General features: G+C 42.1%; 1 protein-coding gene across 4 annotated transcripts in view; it reads right to left on the bottom strand.

Annotated features, from left to right (window-relative positions):
* The window catches only part of KCTD15 (potassium channel tetramerization domain containing 15), a 73,484-nt gene that overhangs the window by 15,327 nt on the left and 33,315 nt on the right, over window positions 1–24,842 (bottom strand). For all 4 annotated transcript variants that reach the window (XM_075326099.1, XM_075326100.1, XM_075326098.1 and 1 more), the window contains exon 4: window positions 4,222–4,527. In XM_075326099.1, coding sequence (XP_075182214.1) covers window positions 4,222–4,527 — 306 coding nt within the window. The remainder of the gene's footprint in view (window positions 1–4,221; window positions 4,528–24,842) is intronic.

A 24,842-nucleotide genomic window follows, 5' to 3' on the forward strand; every position in this document is an offset into this window, starting at 1 on the left:
TCTCACCATATTCTTCGGATCGTTGTCCTGCTGGAACACTATCTCATCCTTTTCATACCCATAGTACTCGCGTTTATGAAGTAACTCGTCTTGTAGACTCTTCACATATAGCTCAGTATTGAGCCCACCATCAATCCTGGTCAAGTATCCAACGCATTTGGCTGAGAAACACCCTCATATCATCAGGCTTCCTCCACCGAACTTGACAGATCCTTAAATTTCTCAATCTGTTTGCCTCTTTTTCCCTAGTTTCTTCCAGACCCATTTGCTCCAATCAGAGCCGTCTATTGACTTACATCTCATCTCCAAATCCCCCGTTTCCAATCTTCCACTTTTCATTCTTCTTTGTAATCTCGAGCCGATGCTTCTTATGATGATATTCAAGTTGAGGCTTCTTCCCCTTTTTTCGGGCCACCATTCCAGACTTGTGTAACGTGCTTTGCTCGGTGCTAGCATGGACGTCTGTGATCTCACTATTATGAAGCACACGAGCCGCCTCCACTGCCGGGTTTGTCGCCCCAGAACTGATAGACCTTGTGATGAGCGACTTGTTGACTCCGATATTTTGCCTGGACGTCACCTCTTGGCTTTTGAATGCATGGATGGACTTCATTTCGTATTCTTCCAACTGTCATGGCCTCACATGATGCAGTTTGGCAATTTCCTTGCCAAGAGGCCGCTATTGATGAGCTGGATGATGCTACTTCTCTTTTCTTGGGAAATCTTCTTCATGGCTGTTCTTCGATTCGAACCAGTGACCTTTCCCTTCGGAATCAATCTAATAACACACTGAGCTATTAGGGAATGTGAGGACAGGGTGTAATTTGTAGTATGCAGGAAGAAAAAGAGCAAAAAGAGTAACAATGCCGTGACCTGAGAAGAATCTGCATAACTAATCATATGCTAAATAGCTGAAATTTATGTATGAGATAGCCAAGATGATTGTCTACAAAATGAAGGTAGTCTGACACTCAGCTGTAGAGGATGGTGAGACATGGAGCCTGAAAGTAAAAAAATATTGTTACCCTTTTGCTCCTCAGTGTATGGTGTCCAGCCTTTGCCTTCATCACTTCTTCACAGTCACTTGCACACAATTTTTGAAGGAACTCTGCAGGAGGTTGCTCCAAACTTCTTGGAAAATTGACCCCCAGATGCTCTGTATTTGAGGCTTGGGAAAATCTTTGTCTCTTCTTGGGATCCCAGACAGACTGGATGATGTGAAATCAGGGCTCGTTGGGGCCAGGTCGTTACCTCCAGGACTTTTTTTTTTCTTAATGATATTGTCTGCGTGTTTGGGGTCATTGTTTGGCTGCAGAATAAATTTGGAGCCAGATGATTCCCTGATGTTATTACATGATGGATAAGTATCTGCCTGTTATGTACACCAAGAAGTGGCCAACACTGAGGACCATAGGTGCAGTGGTCAGCCATGGAAACTTAGTGCAGCAGATGAAAGGTGCATCATGTTACTTCCCTTTGAAATCAGAGGTCCAGCAGTGCCATCAGCTCGGGACTGCCAAAAACCAGTGGGATCCAACTACATCCATCTACTTGTTTGGAAAAGTCTGGCCAGAAGTGGTCTTTATGGAAGAATTTCAGCCAAAAACCAGACCTTCTACATGGAAACAATGTTACGTGACTCAACTATGCAAGAAAACATAGAATCTGAGGTGCTGAACAATGGAGCAAGTCTCTCGAGTCAAAATGTGAAATATTTGGCTGTAAAAGAATACAGTTCGTTCACTTAATAGCTGGTGAGTGATGTCTGTAGGAACAGTGATGCACGGTGGAGGGGCCTGGCTTTGACAAATGGAGTTGGAGATTTGATCAGGATTAATGGTGTCCTCAATGCTCAAAAATACAGATACTTATCAACATGTAATGCCATCAAGAAGGCGTCTGATCGGCTCCAAATTTATTCTGCAGCCAGATAACAACCCCAAACATCCAGCCACAGGAGTCCTGGAGGTGATGATCCAACCTCAAAGAACCCTCCATCTCACATCATCCCATGTGTCTGGGATCAGAAAAAGGATCCGCATAAGCCTCATACACAGAGGATCGGGGGTTGGTTCTACAAGATGTTTGGAACAACCTCCTTCCCGTGTTCCTTCAAAAACTGTGCAAGTAACAAGTCTACTTCGAAGAAGGCGAAGGGCGGTCATCAAATATTGGTGGGATTTTGATTTCTCTTTTGATCATTCACTTTGCATTTTGTTAATAGTTTATTTTTTAGTAATTATCACTTCTATTTTTGAAAGCTTCTTACTTTGCAGTATTTTTTTCACAACTATCTAAAACTTCTGCACAGTTCCCTATGAATAGAATCCGTTTGGAATCACACATTGAGATATATATATTTTTTTTTTAACTAAAGACAGTAGAAGGAGGACTTCTACTTCTCCTCCATTCTATCCTTTGGCTGAAACAAGCTGCGCCAAAACTTCATGCATGTTTCCAGACTAGAGAATATTTTTATGGTGTGACGTTACCTGGCATGACCTCGGAATGGGCTTGCATCATAGTTCAAGTGGAAACAAAGCCCATATAAATCATCTGTTGTCATTTAAGGGATTTTTCGGTTTATTAAAAAAAAATTTATACAAAGAGTAAATCTGGAGCAAATAAGAGACCTGTAAGTGTAAAATTTACCTTTTGATTAAACAATACATAATACATTAGGGATTCTTTACAGGACCGATTGACCATCATGGTTCTGCTCTGTGGTGCTCTGCTCTCCAGCAGAGCCAGTGTTCTGTTTTGTATTTTGCGCCGGTGGACGGGTGGTTTCCCATCCTTGGTTCCTGCGCTGGTGTTGGGAGAGACCTCTCTCAAGGCGCCTCATTCTGGGTAATTGCTATGCTTCATTAGGGAGCAATATCACCCGGAACGCTGCCAGTGGTAGTTCCTGTCAGCAGTAAGTGATCTGGCTCCTGTTTGTACTTGTCCTCCTACCATGGTACTCTTGTTACCCCTCTCCTCCCGTGTCCCTGACTCTGATGTTGTTCCCCAGCTCCTGACCTTCGGCTTGTACCCTGACCTCGGCTCCACTTTTCCCCAGTATACCTTACGTGACTTCCTGGCTTCTGAGCTCCGGCTTGTACCCTGACCTCGGCTCCACTTTTCCCCAGTGTACCTTATGTGACTTCCTGGCTTCTGACCTCGGCTACGCTTTTCCCCTGTATACCTTAAGTGACTTCCTGGCTTCTGACCTCCGGCTTGTACCCTGACCTCGGTTCTGCTTCCCACCAGTGTACCTTACGTGACTTCCTGGCTTATGACCTCCGGCTTGTGCTCTGACCTTGTCTTTACTTAATCCCCGTGTTCCAATACTACGTGACCTCCTGACTTCCTTTTTTTTTCCTTCCCCGTCACTAGTTGCTTCTCGTGACGCCTAGTGTGGTTGTGTTCCTCCTGTCCCTCAATGTCAGAGTAGGGGATGTCATGTTGAGCAGGCTGTGTCACGGAGCTTTGTGTGTGAAGGGTTATTTTCTTATTAGAACAAACGTCTTTCGATGCCAGACCAACACTTTTTTTTTTTCGCCCCCTCCAGATGTCTACTTTCCCTCGATGGCAAATGATGGAGGAAAGAAGGTTTGGGTAGGTTTAATTTTAAAGATGCTTGATCCTTCTTCCAGAGGCGTCTTGCAGCAACTCCTTACTAATAATGCATATACATTATTGACTGATCTGAATGTTCTCTGGAGCCCAAAGAACCCATGACTCTACAGCCTTGTTTTGATTAGAGCGCAGGTGCACATGCTCGACCTCTGGTCCATTCATTGTCGATAGGACTGCCGGTGAGGGTTGAGCATTCTATTTCCCTTTCTCCTCCATTTCTATAGACAGTGAATCTAGTGGTGGTTGAGCGTGTGCACCTCCGACCCATTCCAGATGAGGCCTGTTCACAGGATGGCTGGTGCCCCCAACAATCAGTAAGTTATCCTTTATCTCATGGACAGGGGATAACTTTGTATTTTGGAAATAACCCATTAAGGATTGGAAATCCAAGCTACCCAACTGATAAAGTAAGTGTATAGCTCAGCTGCTTACCCACGTCCTATAGCTTTTAGTAGAGGACAATAGGCTATACATTTTCGTCATTAAGCTGGACCTCCATATCAATACGTTTCCCATTTTACAACACATACACAAATAATTAGGTGCGGTTCCAAAATGTGATGATTTGGATGATAAATGGTTTCTAAAGCTGCACCTTACCTGCACAGAGTTTAATCTGCAGTAGCCGTTGAGTGGAAACCTGATGACGTGAGTTGGGTCTTGGTTCCATCCGGCATTTACAGAATTGCACATGACATCTCCAGTCTCAGGAAAGATCTCCTCTATTAACGCCTTCTCCCCACTCAGTGCAATCCTCTCCCCGAGATCCGGAGTCACCCGCACCACTAGACAGTCACACGGCTGGAAATGCTTCCGGTGCTCCTTATCCTGTTTCCACCTCTCCAGTTCCTTCACCATAGGATGGAGCTGATAGTATTTTGCTTCTTCATATAACAGATTAAATTCCTAGGAGCACATAAAAGGAACAGTAAGTCTTGGTCTATGAGGGATTTGGTGTTTCCAAAATCCTCCGACTAACTCGCCTATTGGCCGCTGAGATTAAGGCTACTTTCACATTGCGTTTTTTCCTACGTTCAGTGGTCCCATCGGGGGATCCGTCCGAACCTCCCCTACCACAAAACTTTTTCGGACGCATGCGCCGACGGGGCCATTGACTATAATGAAGCAAACTCCGTTAACGTGTGCTCTGTCTTGCACCATTTTCGGGCATATACTGTACGTTTTATGCAGGCGCACACCAAAACATAGTCTACTACGTTCGGGTGTCCGCCTGCAGAAAACGGAGTCTGCTCCATTATAGTCAATGGCTCCGTCAGCGCATGCGTCTGAAACACGTTTTGCAGGAGGAGGGGTTTGGACGGATGCCCCGACGGGACCACTGAGCGTAGGGAAAAACACAATGTGAAACGGGCCTTATTAATGTTTGACCAATTGTGCACACATTAATATTTCTTTCTACAGACGCCCCCATTCATATTAGAGAAAAGTTGCCCAAATCATAAAACATTCACCGGACCATTATTGTATGTATATGGGGGGGGGGGGGTCGTTGGAATTCGTCCCAGTATTATATAGTAAGATTGAAGATGAGCGAACCTGAGGCTCAAGGTTTGGAAACGGAGTTCCACAAAAACCATAAATAAAACACTCCTGGGGCAGGGTGGGTGGTGTTTATAATTTTTGGGCTTTTTTTGGACTGGATTTGTGTGAGTACACCCAAATATGAGCTGATCAAACACTGCATGTGGCTCACACAGGGCTGTGCATCACTAATACCCAAGCACAGTGCCGCTCGCTTCAGTGGTTCGCACTCGTCACTCGCTCGAACCTTGTTTTTTTGGAGCTCGGTTTCCGAATCCGAACGTCGAGCCTAAGGTTCGCACATCTCTAGTAAAGATCGTTCTCTAAGTATAAGGCACTGTGGAGCCGTCTGCTAGTCTGTTACTCACCTCTCCATATGGACGCTTTTTGGAAAAGACATATCATTGATGCAGCCGCACAGGGGCCCAAGAAGTAATGGGGGCCACCACCACCTCCAAAGGAGGAGGAATTGTACATTATGATGAACTATTGGATTGCAAAATGCCCATTTATTATTCTTGCAAAGGGGCCCTTTTCAGTCTGTGTCCCCCAGTGGAATAGAGCATACGTATGCATGCAAGCTCAAAAGGAATAGCTGTCAGCCGAACTGAGCATGCATGTGTATTGAGGGATATGACTACTGCCAACTCCACTCATCTAAGGTCACATTTAGTTCACTTGAAATAGTTGTTTTTTGGGGGGGTTCATTGCCCCTAAATTTATATATAGATCTATTCATATAGATGTATCTGGGATGATTTACGAAAGCCTATACTCTCAGGGGGTTGGACCCAATGGCCCTGGACGTCCCTTCCAACTCTACCGTTTTATGATTCTAAATACTCCAGAAGGCACCATCCAGCCAACAGATGAGAAAAACATGAATATCCCAGTCCTCCTATGTGAAGATATTTTCTACTTTCTCCTTGGCTGTGTTCTTACAACGTCTTTCTAGAACACGTAACCGTCTCCGCATGTCAACACATTGCAATGATGGCCGGCACAGCTATGGATTTGTGATCGGAAGCCAGGAGTCCGATCTATACCTGACACCGAGCCGTATCCTCCAAACCCTGCAAATGAAGAAAGGAAAACCTAACCGCCGTCCATCCCCGGAAGATACGTGAAAAGTATCCCTAAACTCTTACTGAGCATTTAGGACTCTCCTGTTCCCCTACAACCAATTTCCTAAAAGAAAAGAGTAAGGTGATTCCCTGCAGGGTATATAATAAAAAACAAACACGCGGCGCCAATCTCAGCGCGTTATCAAAGCGGCTCTCTGGTGCCCTTTTTTTTACTGAAGTTTTATGCACTCACCTTTTGCCACAAAACTTCAGGCATATATGACTTTTCCAAAGTCTCCTTATCCGGGTCTGCTGCTTGCCTTGAATTGATCCTGTGTATGGTCCTGGCTCGGATTACCACAGGTGAAAAAGTTAAAAATGAAGTAAACCAATTCTGTAGTGGCCGCGCTCCCCGTAGTAATGATTTTAAAAACTCTTGTCCTCAAATGGAATTTATTACTCAAACATACGGAAACAAAAAAAACGGATACAACGCGTTTCGGCAGGAACAACCGCCTTCCTCAGGTATCTGATACCTGAGGAAGGCGGTTGTTCCCGCGAAACGCGTTGTATCCGTTTTTTATTTCCGTATGTTTGAGTAATAAATTCCATTTGAGGACAAGAGTTTTTAAAATTATTACTACGGGGAGCGCGGCCACTACAGAATTGGTTTACTTCATTTTTAACTAAAAGAAAAGAGGGAATAGTTCCCATTTTGAAAGCACGAGCTTTAGCTAGAAGCGGCTGATATCTCTAGTCCTATTCTCCCTCTTAAAAAGTCTCATACATGAAAGTTCTCTGCACCCGGAAACCAAATGAACTTATACAAAAAAATATATAATTTTGAAAAAATTAGTCATGCTGGAAAACGGGATTGAACTTTTAATAGTGAATTTCCATTTACAAAGTTACCGCGAGCTAATTAGCTACTTACACATCGCAGCCCCTAGCAAACGTAATTACAGATGGCCGAGAGCCCTTATAACTTCCCGCTCCTCTTATACAAAGTGCCGAAACACAGGATTGATATTAAACGACACCCCGGATCAATAGGCTCTCATGCTGGGGACAAGCTGTTAACACTCAATTCACATTCGTCATCTCAGTGTATGTATATACGGTATATATATATATATATATATATATATATATATATATATATATATATATATATATACACACACACAGTACAGACCAAAAGTTTGGACATACTTTCCCATCTCTAGAACGACTATTAAGAGGAGACTTTGTGCAGCAGCCTTCATGGTAAAATAGCTGCTAGGAAACCACTGCTAAGGACAGGCAACAAGCAGAAGAGACTTGTTTGGCCTAAAGAACACAAGGAATGGACATTAGACCAGTGGAAATCTGTGCTTTGGTCTGATGAGTCCAAAGTTGAGATCTTTGGATCCAACCACCGTGTCTTTGTAGAAAAGGTAAACGGATGGACTCTACATGGCTGGTTCCCACCATGAAGCATGGTGGAGGAGGTGTGATGGTGTGGGGGGGCTTAGCTGGCGACACTGTTGGGGACTTCTTCAAAATTGAAGGCATACAGAACCAGCATGGCTACCACAGCATCTTGCAGCGGCGTGCTATTCCATCCGGTTTGCGTTTAATTGGACCATCATTTATTTTTCAAGAGGACAATGACCCCAAACACACCTCCAGGCTGTGTAAGGGCTATTTGACTAAGAAGGAGAGTGATGGGGGGCTACGCCAGATGACCTGGCCACCACAGTCACCAGACCTGAACCCAATCGAGATGGTTTGGGGTGATCTGGACCGTAGAGTGAAGGCAAAAGGCCAACAAGTGCTAAGCATCTCTGGGAACTCCTTCAAGACTGTTGGAAAACCATTTCCGGTGACTACCTCTTGAAACTTATCAAGAGAATGCCAAGAGCGTGCAAAGCAGTAATCAAAGCAAAAGATGGCTACTTTGAAAAACCTAGAATATAAGACATATTTTCAGTTGTTTCACACTTTTTTAAGTATTTCATTCCACATGTGGTAATTCATAGTTTTCATTTCTTCAATGTTAATCTACAATTTTTAGAGTCATGAAAATAAAGAAAACTCTTTGAATGAGAAGGTGTGTCCAAACGTTTGGTCTGTACTGTGTGTGTGTATATATATATATATATTTTTATATATATATATATATATATATGTATATATATATATATATATATATATATATATATATATATATATATATATGTATGTATTTATAACTATGAATTATAACATGTGGAATGAAATACTTAAAGTGTGAAACAGCTGAAAATATGTCTTATATTCTAGTAGCCGAAGCGCTGCGTTCTAATACGCCATGTGGGCATGGATTAGGCACAATCTTCATAGATTTTGCTGGGGACGCAGGACGCATGCAGTTACACTGCGGTGCAGAATGCAGCGTAGCTGCATGAAAATACGCTACGTGGGCACATAGCCGTAGCTTGCATGGTCACTTATTCTTAGGCTATTTATCATTGTTTCCATTGCTTTGTTATGGCCAGATTAGTCTATTCAACTGAATAAAATAACAAATTAAAATTGTTTCTTGCTGGAGCCATTGTAAATGAATTGGATCCATCAGATTTTTAATCACAACTATCACAGATTTGGAAACCATGACCCTTATATCAACACAGCATTAATTACTATCAATGTATCAATAACAGAAGAGCCAATGCAACATGCTAATTCTGTTTCCATGTATATTACAATTAAATGTGAATTATTGGTGATCAGAAACATTATGACTTATTGCATTATATAATTGTAACGGGTGTGTCACGGTTGACATACAACCCTGTCATGTCCGGCTGCAGAAGGTTGTTGTGTCTGGGTGCAGGGAAGACCGAGACCTATGTAAAAAACCTTCTGCTGGCCCCTGGCTACCCTGACGTCCCTAGACAGATTCCGCACCTATGTGCCGAGCAGGATACCTGGCCCTGGCTTGACCCTCAGCTGGGCCCTAGGTAATCGTTATACACGATGATCACTAATCAACCTCACTAAGTCACAAAGAATACACAGGGAAAACAAACAGTGGAATGCTCCTTGATATTCCATTCCTTCTTGTATGGTGTGAATGGAGTTTTATACATCTTGTCCGTTGGGCATAACTCTTTCCCTTTAGGACCCTGCGGACATCTTGACTTTTCAGCTGCAAATCCGTATCCCCACTCCCTGTGTTTATATAAATATATATATATATATATATCGTATATGTGTGTATATATATATATAATGTATGTATGTATGTGTATATATATATATATATATATATATCTGCATTTCCACCTGGTTTGTTGCAGGTGATAGTTTACTCCCATGCTGTCTAGATTGCAAGCAGTCGGCTTGTAATCACCTGGAGACGCGTTTTATGTTGCGGTCTCTCCCCCTCAATAAGTTGTGCGTTTGCATTCCCTGTGTGTTCTTTAGGACTTAGTGGGGTTGACTAGTGCTCATCCTGTCCGATCATTACCTAGAACCCAGTTCAGGGTCAATCAAGTTTTGTGGATGAAGTGAAATTTTGATTTTGACAGGCGTGATATTTTGTGTTACAATCAAACAATGACGTTTCGGTCACGGATGACCTTCCTCAGATCAATTCACACAAGCTGCCAGTGTTGTGTAACACTCCTGTGGTAACATGCTGTCGTAGTGTTCTGCTTCAAAGGTCTTGTGTGGAGTACGCATCCACAAAAGACTTAATTACAGGGTTGGACCCTATCCGAGCACCATTTTTAAAGACGAGAGTGCCGTATTTCCACAATAAAGACCAGTTCAGGATCAGCCAGGGTCTAGGTATCCTGCTCGGCGCATACGTGCGGAACCTATCTAGGGACATCAGGGGAGCCAGGGGCCAGTGGTAGGTTTTACCAGGGGTCGTCTTCTTCCCTTCCCTTTGCCCATCCGTCTGGTATTCCCCCAAACCAAGTGTGACAATAATATTATGTATCATGTCATAATGCAAGAACCATACTGACTTATGCAAAACTGTGATATTACAAATCAATACAGTATAATACCTCACTATATTATGACCACAGTTATTAATGCAGCTGGGTGGCAACATCAGAAATTGCCCATGGACTAAAACGGCACTTACAGTTAGGTCCAGAAATCTTTGGACAGTGACACAATTTTGGCGAGTTGGGCTCTGCATGCCACCACATTGGATTTGAAATGAAACCTCTACAACAGAATTCAAGTGCAGATTGTAACGTTTAATTTGAAGGTTTGAACAAAAATATCTGATAGAAATTGTAGGAATTGTACACATTTCTATGCAAACACTCCACATTTTAGGAGGTCAAAAGTAATTGGACAAATAAACTAAACCCAAACAAAATATTTTTATTTTCAATGTTTTGTTGCGAATCCTTTGGAGGCAATCACTGCCTTAAGTCTGGAACCCATGGACATCACCAAACGCTGGGTTTCCTCCTTCTTAATGCTTTGCCAGGCCTTTACAGCCGCAGCCTTCAGGTCTTGCTTGTTTGTGGGTCTTTCCGTCTTAAGTCTGGATTTAGCAAGTGAAATGCATGCTCAATTGGGTTAAGATCTGGTGATTGACTTGGCCATTGCAGAATGTTCCACTTTTTTGCACTCATGAACTCCTGGGTAGCTTTGGCTGTATGCTTGGGGTCATTGTCCATCTGTACTATGAAGCGCCGTCTGATCAACTTTGCGGCATTTGGCTGAATCTGGGCTGAAAGTATATCCCGGTACACTTCAGAATTCATCCGGCTACTCTTGTCAGCTGTTATGTCATCAATAAACACAAGTGACCCAGTGCCATTGAAAGCCATGCATGCCCATGCCATCACGTTGCCTCCACCATGTTTTACAGAGGATGTGGTGTGCCTTGGATCATGTGCCGTTCCCTTTCTTCTCCACACTTTTTTCTTCCCATCATTCTGGTACAGGTTGATCTTGGTCTCATCTGTCCATAGAATACTTTTCCAGAACTGAGCTGGCTTCATGAGGTGTTTTTCAGCAAATGTAACTCTGGCCTGTCTATTTTTGGAATTGATGAATGGTTTGCATCTAGATGTGAACCCTTTGTATTTACTTTCATGGAGTCTTCTCTTTACTGGTGACTTAGAGACAGATACACCTACTTCACTGAGAGTGTTCTGGACTTCAGTTGATGTTGTGAACGGGTTCTTCTTCACCAAAGAAAGTATGCGGTGATCATCCACCACTGTTGTCATCCGTGGACGCCCAGGCCTTTTTGAGTTTCCAAGCTCACCAGTCAATTCCTTTTTTCTCAGAATGTACCCGACTGTTGATTTTGCTACTCCAAGCATGTCTGCTATCTCTCTGATGGATTTTTTCGTTTTTTTCAGCCTCAGGATGTTCTGCTTCACCTCAATTGAGAGTTCCTTAGACCGCATGTTGTCTGGTCACAGCAACAGCTTCCAAATGCAAAACCACACACCTGTAATCAACCCCAGACTTTTTAACTACTTCATTGATTACAGGTTAACGAGGGAGACGCCTTCAGAGTTAATTGCAGCCCTTAGAGTCCCTTGTCCAATTACTTTTGGTCCCTTGAAAAAGAGGAGGCTATGCATTACAGAGCTATGATTCCTAAACCCTTTCTCCGATTTGGATGTGAAAACTCTCATATTGCAGCTGGGAGTGTGCACTTTCAGCCCATATTATATATAGAATTGTATTTCTGAACATGTTTTTGTAAACAGCTAAAATAACAAAACTTGTGTCACTGTCCAAATATTTCTGGACCTAACTGTAAATAAGCTGGACCTTTCTTCCAGTTTGATAAACCTCTTTAATTAAAGGTGTTGTGCTGTTAAAAACCCCCCAAAACAAACATATTTTCTATCTACAAGATAGATGATGCACTATGTCACAAAAGTGAGTACACCCCTCACATTTTTATCAATATTTTATATCTTTGCATGGGACAACAATGGAAATATGACACTTTGATACAATGTAAAGTAGTCAGTGATATTATACTTTACACCAAGCTGATGAAGGCAAAGGGCCGAAACGTGCGTCGGGACTTGGCGCCAGCAGATGGCTTCAGGTATTTGTGGCACTTTATTTGGCTAATAAGCCCGGTCACTTTATATCAGTCATCATCAGTTATTAGTTACCTCCTACGTTTGAATAATGTACTGACCGCACTCTATGACTATTAATTGGCTTCATAGTCACTACATACTCAATTTTGCCAACTATTATTGCTCATCATGGATTTAATGTATTTTATCTATTTATATGAACTGATTCAGATTGTGATCTGTCATTTTGTGCGTCATTAGTGTTCATCCATTGTGCTGTTTGTTATACGATCTAGATTATTATCGTGACCCCATTTTTTCGCACTTCCTTCCGCTGCGCCGAGTCCTTCATCATTTTGCTCACTTTTTTCTACCTTGAATTTTAATTCTTTCTAATAAAGATTTAATGTTTTATCATCTTGCTCCTTTTGGCTATATATTTTTTGTAGATAGGTTTTCAGTTACTCTTTATAGGAGTAGTGGTCGCACATGCTCACTACCACACCATTCACTTCAGAGGACTTTGGGACCCCATTCTCACTATATGGGGGCATTCAGACAACCATATAAATTGATCCAAAATTGGACCACAGTGCTCAGACTGGCCATGGCTGTCCCGACCTAAGAGTGACAGCTTCACATATTTCTATGTCGCAGCCACACTCCGGTAAGGAGACGCGCTGTCACACGAGGAACGGGGAAGTATCAAATGAACAGCGAAAGGGAAGGGAAACCCTGTGTCTAGGGAAGGGGGGATCATGACCCCTTACCAAACTTCTGCTGATCCCTGGTTCCCCTCACCACCTTAGATAGGTTCTGCACCTATGCGCCGAGCAGGATACCTGACCCTGAATTGGGAACTGGACCCTAGGTAGGGAACGGATGGGATGAGCGCTTAGTCAACCCCACTAAGTACTAAAGAACACACAGTAAGCACACACAGGGGAAAGTATACAAACAACTTGTCTCCAGATGAATCCGGGAGAGGTACTGCAACAACAACAAAGATTCTCCAGATGAATACAAGCGCTTGCTTGCACTGAAGACCTATAAAGGGTTTGTGATTGTGCAAAGAGCAAAGGGGAATGAGGGTCTTTAAAGACGCAAAGGGAAGTGCTGATGATTAACAGGTCAATCAGTAGCTGGAGGGAAAATGGAATTATAGCCGCGCTACCACCAATGCAGAATAATGTTGATTCATTTTATATTTTATTTTAACAGGTCAACGCGTTTCTGGGAACAAGTCCCCTTCCTCAGGACCACATAAATCAACAATAGTATATCTATATATTATACTATTGTTGATTTATGTGGTCCTGAGGAAGGGGACTTGTTCCTAGAAACGCGTCGACCTGTTAAAATAAAATACAAAAATTAATCAACAGTATTCTGCATTGGTGGTAGCGCGGCTATAATTCCATTTTCCCTCCAGCTACTGATTGATCTAATCCGTGGAGCAACCACCCCTTTCTTTATTATTACACGCTGTTAAGAGGAGTTGTGCCTTCCAAAACCCTACCAGGTGAGTAAGTTTCATTTATGCTACTCACCGTCTATCTGGTAAAACCCTATTTTCGCTCTTTGTATCTTTTTAGTTCAATGATTAACAGCTGAAAGATGAAGAAATCTGCAGGGTCCTAAAGAGAAAGGGATAAACCCCAAGCAGGGAAAAAGGGAAAGTCAGAGAGCAGCTTGTGTAACCAAACGCTGCGACCTTCTACAGCCGGACACCACAGGATTGTGTGTCAAGCGTGACAAACCCGTGACACGCACAACCAGTCCGATCCCGGACCGATTTATAAAGCAGTATAAATTAATCCTTAGTCGAAGTCTTAGCAGCTGAATCCCTAACAATAAAGCATTTATCATGTATCAAGGGGACAGGTGATATTAGGACAAACCCTTTAAATAATCAGATATCTTTATGTATCTTTTAAAACACTGAGCAGATCTATTCTGTGATTGGATAGTTATCACAATACAAATTTCATTGTTATGTAGCACTTTCTAAACTATTCTTGGCTATTGTTGTTCTACACACAGATCCATATCTCTAGAGATGTTTTATTTATTTTTTTACTACATTTTCCAGTTTTAAGTATGGCAAGGTCCCAACCCTTAAGATGCTATAAGTGCCATCTTGAAGACAACCTATTCCAGGCTGCGTTTTTACCATCCTTACTACAAGTAACACATCAAAGGTTGAGAGAAGCCCTAGGTTATTTTCAGAGATCATAGTAAAAACCCTGTCGTAATGCTGGCTTTTGGGCGTGAAAACCGGAGCTGTCTACAGCATTGAGGGGTATTAACAACTAACACAGCCAGATGTAAAAGTTGTGCAATGGCTGAGGCCGGGCCGAATGCTGAGTGACTGCACTTTAATGGTGTCATTGTGATTTCTCAACAACCAGCGTAAAGATGAGAAAATCACGTTATTCATTTCTTATGGATACCAAAGACACGGCTCCCCAAAATGCTCAGTCTAAAAAAGTCCAGGCACATGGCAAAGATTGGCATAGAGTCTACCCTAATCAATTCTCACTTTGTATTACATGGACTGAAAAATCGGGAAAACTTTATTTTTCCAAAAGAACTGATTCTTTCAGGTAGAGCCGAGTAAAACTTTATTTTCATAACCTAAACCAAATTTGGGAGGGTTTCAGCTTTCAAAAGAGTAATTTATAAAACCAATGGATGAATTTAAAGTCAGGTTATAAGCTTTTATTTACATAACATGGATAAGCGACAGCACGTCTGTCAGGGACTGTAAACTTATATATCAATTTATATATCTGTCTATAAACTATCTGACTTTCTTTCAGGTAGAGCTGGGTAAAGCACCAGAATTGGCTCATCTAATATGATGCACCATTTCTGGGGCGGCTGCAGGCTGCTATTTTTAGGCTGAGAAGGGCCCAATAACCATGACCCTTTCTACCCTGATAATGCCAGCCCACAGCTGTCTGCTTTACATTTGCTAGTCAAAAATGAGGGGGATTCTATGGTGCTTTTTTCAATTATTTATTTAGATAACTGTAAAATCAAACAATCTCTCCTGCAGTTATATATCCATCTATATATCGGACTATAAACTATCTGACTTTCTTTCTGGTAGAGCCAGGTAAAGCACCAGAATTGGTGCATCTAATATGATGTGCCACTTGTGGGGCAGCTGTGGGCTGCTATTTTTAGACTGTAAAGGACCCAATAACCATGGACCATCCTAGCCTTATAATACCAGCCCCCAGCGGTCTGCGTTACCTTTTCTTTTTACCAATAAAGGGGGGATCTTACGCGGTTTGTTTTTTTTAAATTATTTATTTGGCTAATAGCTGTAAAATCTATCTACTATCTATTATCTATCTCTATCCTACAGTTATTTATTTATTTTTTATATATATATATATATATATATATATACAATCCCTATATATATATATATATATATATATATATATATATATATATATATATATATAATCTACATATATAATATATATATATATATATATCTAATCTGTATATCTGTCTAAAAACTATCTGACTTTCTTTTGGTGGAGAGTCGGGGAAAGCGCCAGAAGTGGAGCATCTAATATGATGTGCCACTTCTGCGGTGGCTGCGGGCTGCTATTTTCAGGCTGGCAAGGGCCCAATAACCATAACCCTTTCTACCCTGATAATACCAGCCCCCAGCAGTCTGCTTTACCTTTTCTCATTATTGAAATTGGGGGGATCCCACGCTGTTTTTTTTTTTCCTAATTATTTATTTATTTTGATAATAGTTGTAAAAATCTATCTATCGATCTCTGTATCTATCTATCTATCCCTCTATCTATCTCTCTATCTATCTATTCTATATTGATCTATCATTATCTATCCCATATCTATCCATCTATCCCTCTATCTATCTATATATCTATCTATCCATCTATCTATCCCTCTATCTATCTATCCATCTATCTATCTATCTATCCCTCTATCTATCTATCTATCTATCTATCTATCCCTCTATCTATCTATCTATCCCTCTATCTATCTATCTATCTATCTATCTATCCCTCTATCTATCCATCTATCTATCCATCTATCTATCCATCTATCTATCCCTCTATCTATCTATCTATCTATCTATCTATCTATCTATCTATCTATCTATCTATCTATCCATCTATCTATCCATCTATCTATCCCTCTATCTATCTATCTATCTATCTATCTATCTATCCCTCTATCTATCTATCTATCTATCTATCTATCTATCTATCTATCTATCCATCTATCTATCCATCTATCTATCCCTCTATCTATCCCTCTATCTATCTATCTATCCCTCTATCTATCTATCTATCTATCTATCTATCTATCTATCTATCCCATATCTATCTGTATATTTGTCTATAAACTATCTGCTTTTCTTTCTTTTTGTAACTATATCTATCATCCCTTATCTTTCTTTCTATTTCTGTATTTTCCTATCTGTAAACACAGACTAGAAAATAATGCACATTAAATTCATGCAGCGATTCCGTCTCTTTAACGCCAAGAGGTTGAAGGTGGCACACTACCCGTATATAGTACGCTTTCACACCTATTCTATAGGCCCCCCATGACTTACAGACGTTCTCCCCCCTCCACAATGGCGGCTCCATGGAAGCTCGTCAGAAATTAACAGGAATCTCAAATTGTTCAACAGTAAGAAAATTCCAACAAAACTTTTAACAACTTTCACAACTGCCGGGGTGAAACGAAACGCGATGTAACCCGACGGCACTTTCTTCTATTTGATTAAACAAAGGTGAAAACTGATAAATATTCAGCAGCCCCGTTGTAATTTCTTTAACATAAGACACTGCTCGGAATAAAGGGGGGAGAAAAAAGGAAAAAAGAAAAAAAAAACTGCATGTGTTTTACACTCTCCAAAGTGTTTGCTAATTAGAAAAACACAAACACTATATTTATCTTCTTTATACAATTACCCAGCATCCTACTACCTACTGTGGAAAGTCACTAGGATCCATTATCTAACATTGTAAATTGGTGAAAGGGAGAATTTACATGTCTCCATAGCAACCGGCCGCTTGTTTAAATAAATGCTAATTACTGAATGGCTGCTATTACATTATTTCCATTATCGTTTCATTAGTACAGCCCATTAGAGCTGCTATGTGTCCTATAGGGGAGGACACTATATAGGATCACTCGGTGATGGCCGCCGCAGAGAACCACGGCAAAGTTGCTCAGATCCCTCCTGTATTATCTTCATAGTAGTTGGCGCCATGTAATATCACAAATAACCATAAAAGTTCAGATCGGTAGTCCTGCAGATCGGTAGTCCTGCAGATCGGTAGTAGTCCTGCAGATCGGTAGTCCTGCAGATCGGTAGTCCTGCAGATCGGTAGTCCCGCAGATCGGTAGTAGTCCTGCAGATCGGTAGTCCTGACCAGACGACTTTTAAATCTTTTGAAATATTAGATTAAATTGATAGTTATCGAGCTCAGAATATTGGGGGTTTCCACCATATCCCACCTTTCTGAAACACTCTGTTCTTCCACATCTGTCAGTAAATACCTGCTGATCCTTTTTTTTACCTCTTCACATTGCGCGTCCCCTGCTCTTTCTATATTCTGGGTTTGTTGACAAACTTTGTTCAGGGATAATGTGACTACCAGGTAGTCCTGAGTAGATGCCAAGGCCCACGGTGATCGAGGTAATCAAAGATAATACTAAGGACCAGTAAGCACTCAATGCAAGTGGAAGAAAGGCGATTCCGGCAGTTAAACAGGAAAGGGTTCTTTACAGCTAGAGCAGTCAGACTGTGGAATGCTGAGCACAAGAGGTAGTGATGGCAGATACTATAACAGCTTTTACACCAGGGCTGGATGATTTCCTCAGTGCACACAACATTGTTGGTTATAAATGATTTAGTGACAAAATATATAATTGGTGGAGAAAGGTTGAACTAAATGGATCGGGTTCTTCTCCGCCTCCCTGGCTCTGCATCAAGTATAGAGATCCTATGCACCACTCCACTAATCGCTCTGCTTGGTACAGCGCTCCATAAAGCTGCAAAAATTGAAGAGATCCGTTAAGAAATCCAAGGGACCGCAAGCTCCTTGTAAGTATGCAAAATATTTATTACTCCCAGCATACAAAAATAAAGTGCAGGTAGAAATGTTTCAACCAACAAGGGACCTTTGTCAAGCCATTAAAATTACATACATAATATGTAATTTAAATAGCTTGACAAAGGCCCCTTGTTGGTTGAAACGTTGCTACCTGCACTTTATTTTTGTATGCTGGGATTAATGAATATTTTGGATACCTACAAGGAGCTTGCGGTGCCTTTGGATTTCTTAACGGATCCCTGGCTGTCTCTGCAGGAAGGGCATATGTTTTTCACATTTAGGGTAGAAGCACGCAACCGGTTTCTCCACATCCATGAAAAATGGTCGGATTAATCTGATGAGACTGGCGACAGTTTTTCTCTAACGTGGAGAAAAAAAAAAAGGTTCTTCACCTTCTCAGTCAGTCTGTGAAAATCGGACCACACTCAGATATCATCCAAGTGAGGTCCAATTTTTGTCACGGACCCATAGACTTGCATTGGTGATTTTTATTTGATGATCAAATACAGACAAGTCTCTAATTAAATAAACTGGACATATGCACAACCCCATAGATATGGCCGAGGGAAATCTGTTAAAACCACGGGTAGCACTTGGATGGGAAAATCGGTCATGTGCACAAGCCCTTATAATGATTTTGCCATCCCTAATGCACTAGCAGGATACCGTATTGCTTCCAAAAATTTTATATATATATATGTATATATATATATATATATATGTATATGTATATGTATATGTATATATATATATATATATATATATATATACATACATACACACACACACACACACACACACACATATACACACACACACACCGTATTTTTTGGATTTTAAAAAAATTAATTAAAATTTTTTTGGTCTTAAAATCTGAATGTAGCTTACTGAAGGGTGGTGTAGAGGGGACAAAGGAGGCAGGACAGTGCAGTGCACTGTGCTGCGGTTGCTGCTCTCTGTGGCGAGGCTCTGTGCAGCGGGCGGGCAGTGAGGCACGAGCCATTCTGAAGATGTCAGCGGTAAGTTCTTCAAATAATGGCGCCCAGAGTCGCCGCGTGCGCTGATGAAGCTCTCGGCTCAAGCTCTTACCTGCGCAAGCGCCGACTCCGGACACCGTTTCTTTTTAGCCCACACCGCCGACATCTTCAGAATGGCCAGTGCCTCTTTACCCACAGCAAGAAGCAGCACACAGCAGCGCTGGCCACCCCAGCACTCAGCAGTGCCCACTGCCGCAGCACAGTGTGCATCTGGGCCCCCCTCCGCACCACCCACAGCATCGACCTGCTCCACCTTCGTCGCTGCTTCCTGTGACCCCGCTCCACCGCTGCAGCTCACTGCTGCCGCCCTCCTCTGGTAAGACACCACCGGATTATAAAACATATACCCATATGGGTTTTTTTACATTTTTTTTAGCTCTAAATTTGGGGTGCGTCTTGTAATCCGGTGAGTCTTTTAAAACGAAAAATAATGTACGGTATATCTATAATTGTATATACATAAATTACATATATGTTAGGGCTATAGAAATAAAGATTATTATTTATTTTTTATACATTTGAATATATATAATATATATATATATATATATATATATATATATATATATATATATAGATATACAGTACAGACCAAAAGTTTGGACACACCGTCTCATCTCTAGAACAACTGTTAAGAGGAGACTTCATGGTAAAATAGCTGCTAGGAAACCACTGCTAAGGACAGGCAACAAGCAGAAGAGACTTGTTTGGGCTAAAGAACACAAGGAATGGACATTAGACCAGTGGAAATCTGTGCTTTGGTCTGATGAGTCCAAATTTGAGATCTTTAGATCCAACCACCGTGTCTTTGTGCGACGCAGAAAAGGTGAACGGATGGACTCTACATGGCTGGTTCCCACCGTGAAGCATGGAGGAGGAGGTGTGATGGTGTGGGGGGGCTTTGCTGGTGACACTGATGGGGATTTATTCAAAATTGAAGGCATACAGAACCAGCATGGCTACCACAGCATCTTGCAGCGGCATGCTATTCCATCCGGTTTGCGTTTAGTTGGACCATCATTTATTTTTCAACAGGACAATGACCCCAAACACACCTCCAGTCTTTGTAAGGGCTATGTGACTAAGAAGGAGAATGATGGGGTGCTACGCCAGATGACCTGGTCTCCACAGTCACCAGACCTGAATCCAATCGAGATGGTTTGGGGTGAGCTGGACCGCAGGGTGAAGGCAAAAGGGCCAACAAGTGCTAAGCATCTCTGGGAACTCCTTCAAGACTGTTGGAAAACCATTTCCGGTGACTACCTCTTGAAGCTCATCAAGAGAATGCCAAGAGTGTGCAAAGCAGTAATCAAAGCAAAAGGTGGCTACTGTGAAGAACCTAGAATATAAGACATATTTTCAGTTGTTTCACACTTTTTTGTTAAGTATTTCATTCCACATGTGTTACTTCATAGTTTTGATGCCTTCAATGGGAATCTACAATCAGAGTCCTGAAATAAAGAAAACTCTTTGAATGAGAAAGTCTGTACTGTATATATATATATATATATATATATATATATATATATATATATATATCTCAATTGCATAAAAAATAATAAATAATTTTTATTTCTATAGCGCCAACATATTCCGCAGCGCTTTACAATTCAGAGGCAAATGGATATTGCGCTAAAATACATTTTCCCCTTAGAATACCAGGGGTACATTTGTATACACCCATTTTTATATGATTTAATAACATGATTATGGCCCAAAGCCTAAAAATAAAATTGCACCAAATTTAACTTCTGAATTGGAAGCATGAGCTAAAAAAAAAAGAAGATCAAATTGCTAAATCATCTAGATTTCCTTACGATCTATTTCATGCCAAAATATTTCTGGTAAGTTGGAAAGTGCTTGATTTTTTTCTCCACTATGTATAAGAAATGTACAAATAGTATCCAGTGTGTCCAATGAATAAGAATACATTGTATCAAAGGGATAAGACTGCTGAAGTTGGTTTAGGCTAGTTTCACACTTGCGTTCAGCGCATTCCGTCACTATGGAGAATAGCGCGGTCCGTTAACGGACCGCGCTATTCTCCATAGAGTTGTATGGACGACGCACTGTAACGCAAGTGTCTGCGTTGCATCCGCTAGACGGATCTAGCGGATTGAACGTAGCATGTAACGTTTTTCTGCGCTTGGCGGAGTGTCAAAAAAACGCAATCTGCAGGAATCCGTTAGGCGTCCGTTGTTTTTATAATGGACGCCTATGGTGGCGGATTCCGTTAGAATGCGTCATTTGACGGATTCCGTTAACGCAGCTGACTTTACACAACTGCGCATGCTCAGATGTGTAAAGTCAAGGAAAAAAAACTACAACGGATTGCGTTATTTTGGACGATCTGTAGCATGTGTTGTGCCACTATATGCAACGCATCCGTTGCATGCGTCACACAACGCAATGCTACGGATCCCGTCCAACGCAAGTGTGAAACTAGCCTTACTGGTTTCTCAATAGTAATTCACTGATCTGCGTTTCTAGAACAAATGCAAGTAAAGTATTATTACTACATATTTTATTAATAGATTTTACACCTAGGAAGATGAGTATGTTATATATCTGTGATTACCCCCCAAAACCATCTACACACCCCCCGCCCCAAAAAAAATGATAACGTCACAAGTAGACAGATGGCGTTAGAATCACTGCACCAGCGACAGGGGTGCACCAGAACACAGCGATTTCATGTAATGTTAGTTTCTTAAGCAATGAATAAATTATGGCAAGACTCCAACTCTACGACGTGCCATCTGGTCCGGGGCAGGGGAGCGCCTCCATCACCTCACTACTTATTCTCCCTTGTCACCAGTGACCAAACCACATTCAGAAGGCTAAAGAAACCTTTGGAATTAATAGGTGTACATGACTATACAATAAATTTTTCTACAAAGTTCAGAATTAGGTATTGGCTAGTTACATGGCTTTTGGACAGCAGCCGCCAGTCCTGTTGGCACAGCCATATTAACTCCTATGGGGTTTAGTTAAAGGGTACAAACCAGGGATTTTGAAATTCCAACAAGGACATACAAATTACCTCCAAAGCGTAGACCATCATGAGAACCCGGCCTAATGCACATAGATGAGTTTGTGTTGCAGTGATAATTAGTTATCACATTGGCCGACGTACAGAAATTCAAACTCCAAACTATTTTTTTTCTACAGATTTAGATTCCTAGAACATTTTTGTGTACACGCCCCTACATTAGAAACTTTAATTACATCTACATCACCGTAAGAAAGAAACTCGGTGACGTAAGTCTAACGTGACGGTGTAGTCAAGACATTCTAAAAGAGTGCCGATCCGGATGATAAATACAGCATCCAATCCAGAACTATATACAATATGAGAGCAAGAATTCGGCAAGTTTTGTACGTAAAGGGGTTGTCTGGGACTTTAATATTGATGACCTATTCTTAAGGGTGCTTTACACGCTGCGACATCGCGAACGATATATCGTTGGGGTCACGGTGTTTGTAACGCACATCCGGCGTCGTTAGCGACATTGCAGCATGTGACACCAAGGAGCGACGATCAAGGATCGCAAAAACGTCAAAAATCGTTGATAGTTGATACGTAACTCCTTATCATAATATCGTTGGTGGTGCATGCCGCTGGTTGTTTGTCGTTCCTGCAGCAGCACACATCGCTATGTGTGACACCTCAGGAACGACGAACATCTCCTTACCTGCGTCCACCCGCAATGAGGAAGGAAGAAGGTGGGCGGGATGTTCCGGCCGCTCATCTCCAAACCTCCTCAGCTATTGGGTGGCCGCTTAGTGACGCCGCTGTGACGCCGAACGCACCTCCCCCTTGAAGGAGGGATTGTTCGGCAGTCACAGCGACGTCACTGAACAGGTATGTGCATGTGACGCTGCCGTAGCGATATTGTTCGCTACGGCAGCGATCACCAAATGTCGCATGAACGTCGTGGGCGGGTGCTATCACTCGCAACATCGCTAGCAATGTCGCAGCGTGTAAAGCCCCTTTTAGAATAGGTCATCAATGTATGATCGATGGGGATGCGACACCCGGCTCCTCCACCGATCTACTGTTACTGATACCACCGCCATCCGTCCGGAACTGCACAGCAAATCTACGTCAACTGGGTAGTGTATACCCACCCCCTATTCAAATCAATAGAGGGTAGATGTGCAGTACCCGGCAGCAGCCACGATTCCATGGATGCAACTTTAATGTAGTTCCAGGCGGCTGACGCTCTGGGAACAGCAGATCGCGGGAGGTGCCATGTGTCGCACCTCCACCAATCAGACACTTATGGCCTATTCTAACAATAGCTCATAAATATTAAACTTCTGGACAACTGCTTTAATTCAGATTAAATACACACTTTGCTCCTGAACCTTCAAGAAGTTTTGTACCAAAACTATTTTACTATGCTAGAGGGTATCCATTCATTAAGAAAGAAGAGGAAGCTTTGAGGTGCAGCCTCCTTTGGATTGGTGCTCACCAGCCTCCTGTTTTATACATATGACTTAAGCTACTTTCACACTTCAGTCTTTTTCCATCAGTCACAATCCGTAGCCTTGAGAAAATACGGTATCCTGCAAAATATTTTGCAGGATTTATTTTTTTTTCCATAAACTTGTATTAACGAAGGATTGCAACTGATGGCCCTGTGTTGCATCCACCGCGCGACGGATCAGTCGTAGAATGACTGACCATCGGGCATATGGAACTGACAATGTAACGATTTTTGGAGCGTCAAAAAAACGCAATGCGCAGGATTCCATCGCAATCCGTCAAGAGGTATAATGGTTGTCTACGGTGCAGGATTCCGCCGTAATCCGTCACACAACGGAATCCAGTTCTGGATTCCGTCATGTTCTACTGAGCATGCCCAGCATGTTTGGCACTCCCATTGGGCTGTCTCAAACACAAACGGATCATGACGGATCCGTCATAAAACGGACGCACAGCGGATGTAACGGACGCGACGGATCAGTTTTTTCACAGGATTCCAGTGAACGGAACCCTGTGAAATAACTCATCTGTTGCGTCCGTTGACATCTAAGGCTAAGTTCACACTTCCGTTGTTTTGTATCAGTCGCAATCCGTCACCTTGAGGAATTACGGTATCATGCAAAATATTTTGCAGGATTCCAGTTTTTCCCCATAGACTTGTATTGGCAACGGATTGTGACTGATGATGCTGCGTTGCATCCGCTGCGTCGCGGTCAGTCGTTTTTTGACTGACCGCCGGAGGGAGCAACGCAGCATGTAACGTTTTTTGTACAGCGGAATCCGTTGGATTTCGCTGCACATGCGCTCTCTTGCTCCCCGCACAGGTAACCAGGATAAACATCGGGTTACTGAGCAACGCGCTTTGGTTAGTTACCCGGTATTTACACTGGTTACATGTGCAGGGAGCCCGCGCT

Source organism: Anomaloglossus baeobatrachus, chromosome 10 (assembly GCF_048569485.1).
Source record: "Anomaloglossus baeobatrachus isolate aAnoBae1 chromosome 10, aAnoBae1.hap1, whole genome shotgun sequence".
In the NCBI taxonomy this organism is placed as follows: domain Eukaryota; kingdom Metazoa; phylum Chordata; class Amphibia; order Anura; family Aromobatidae; genus Anomaloglossus; species Anomaloglossus baeobatrachus.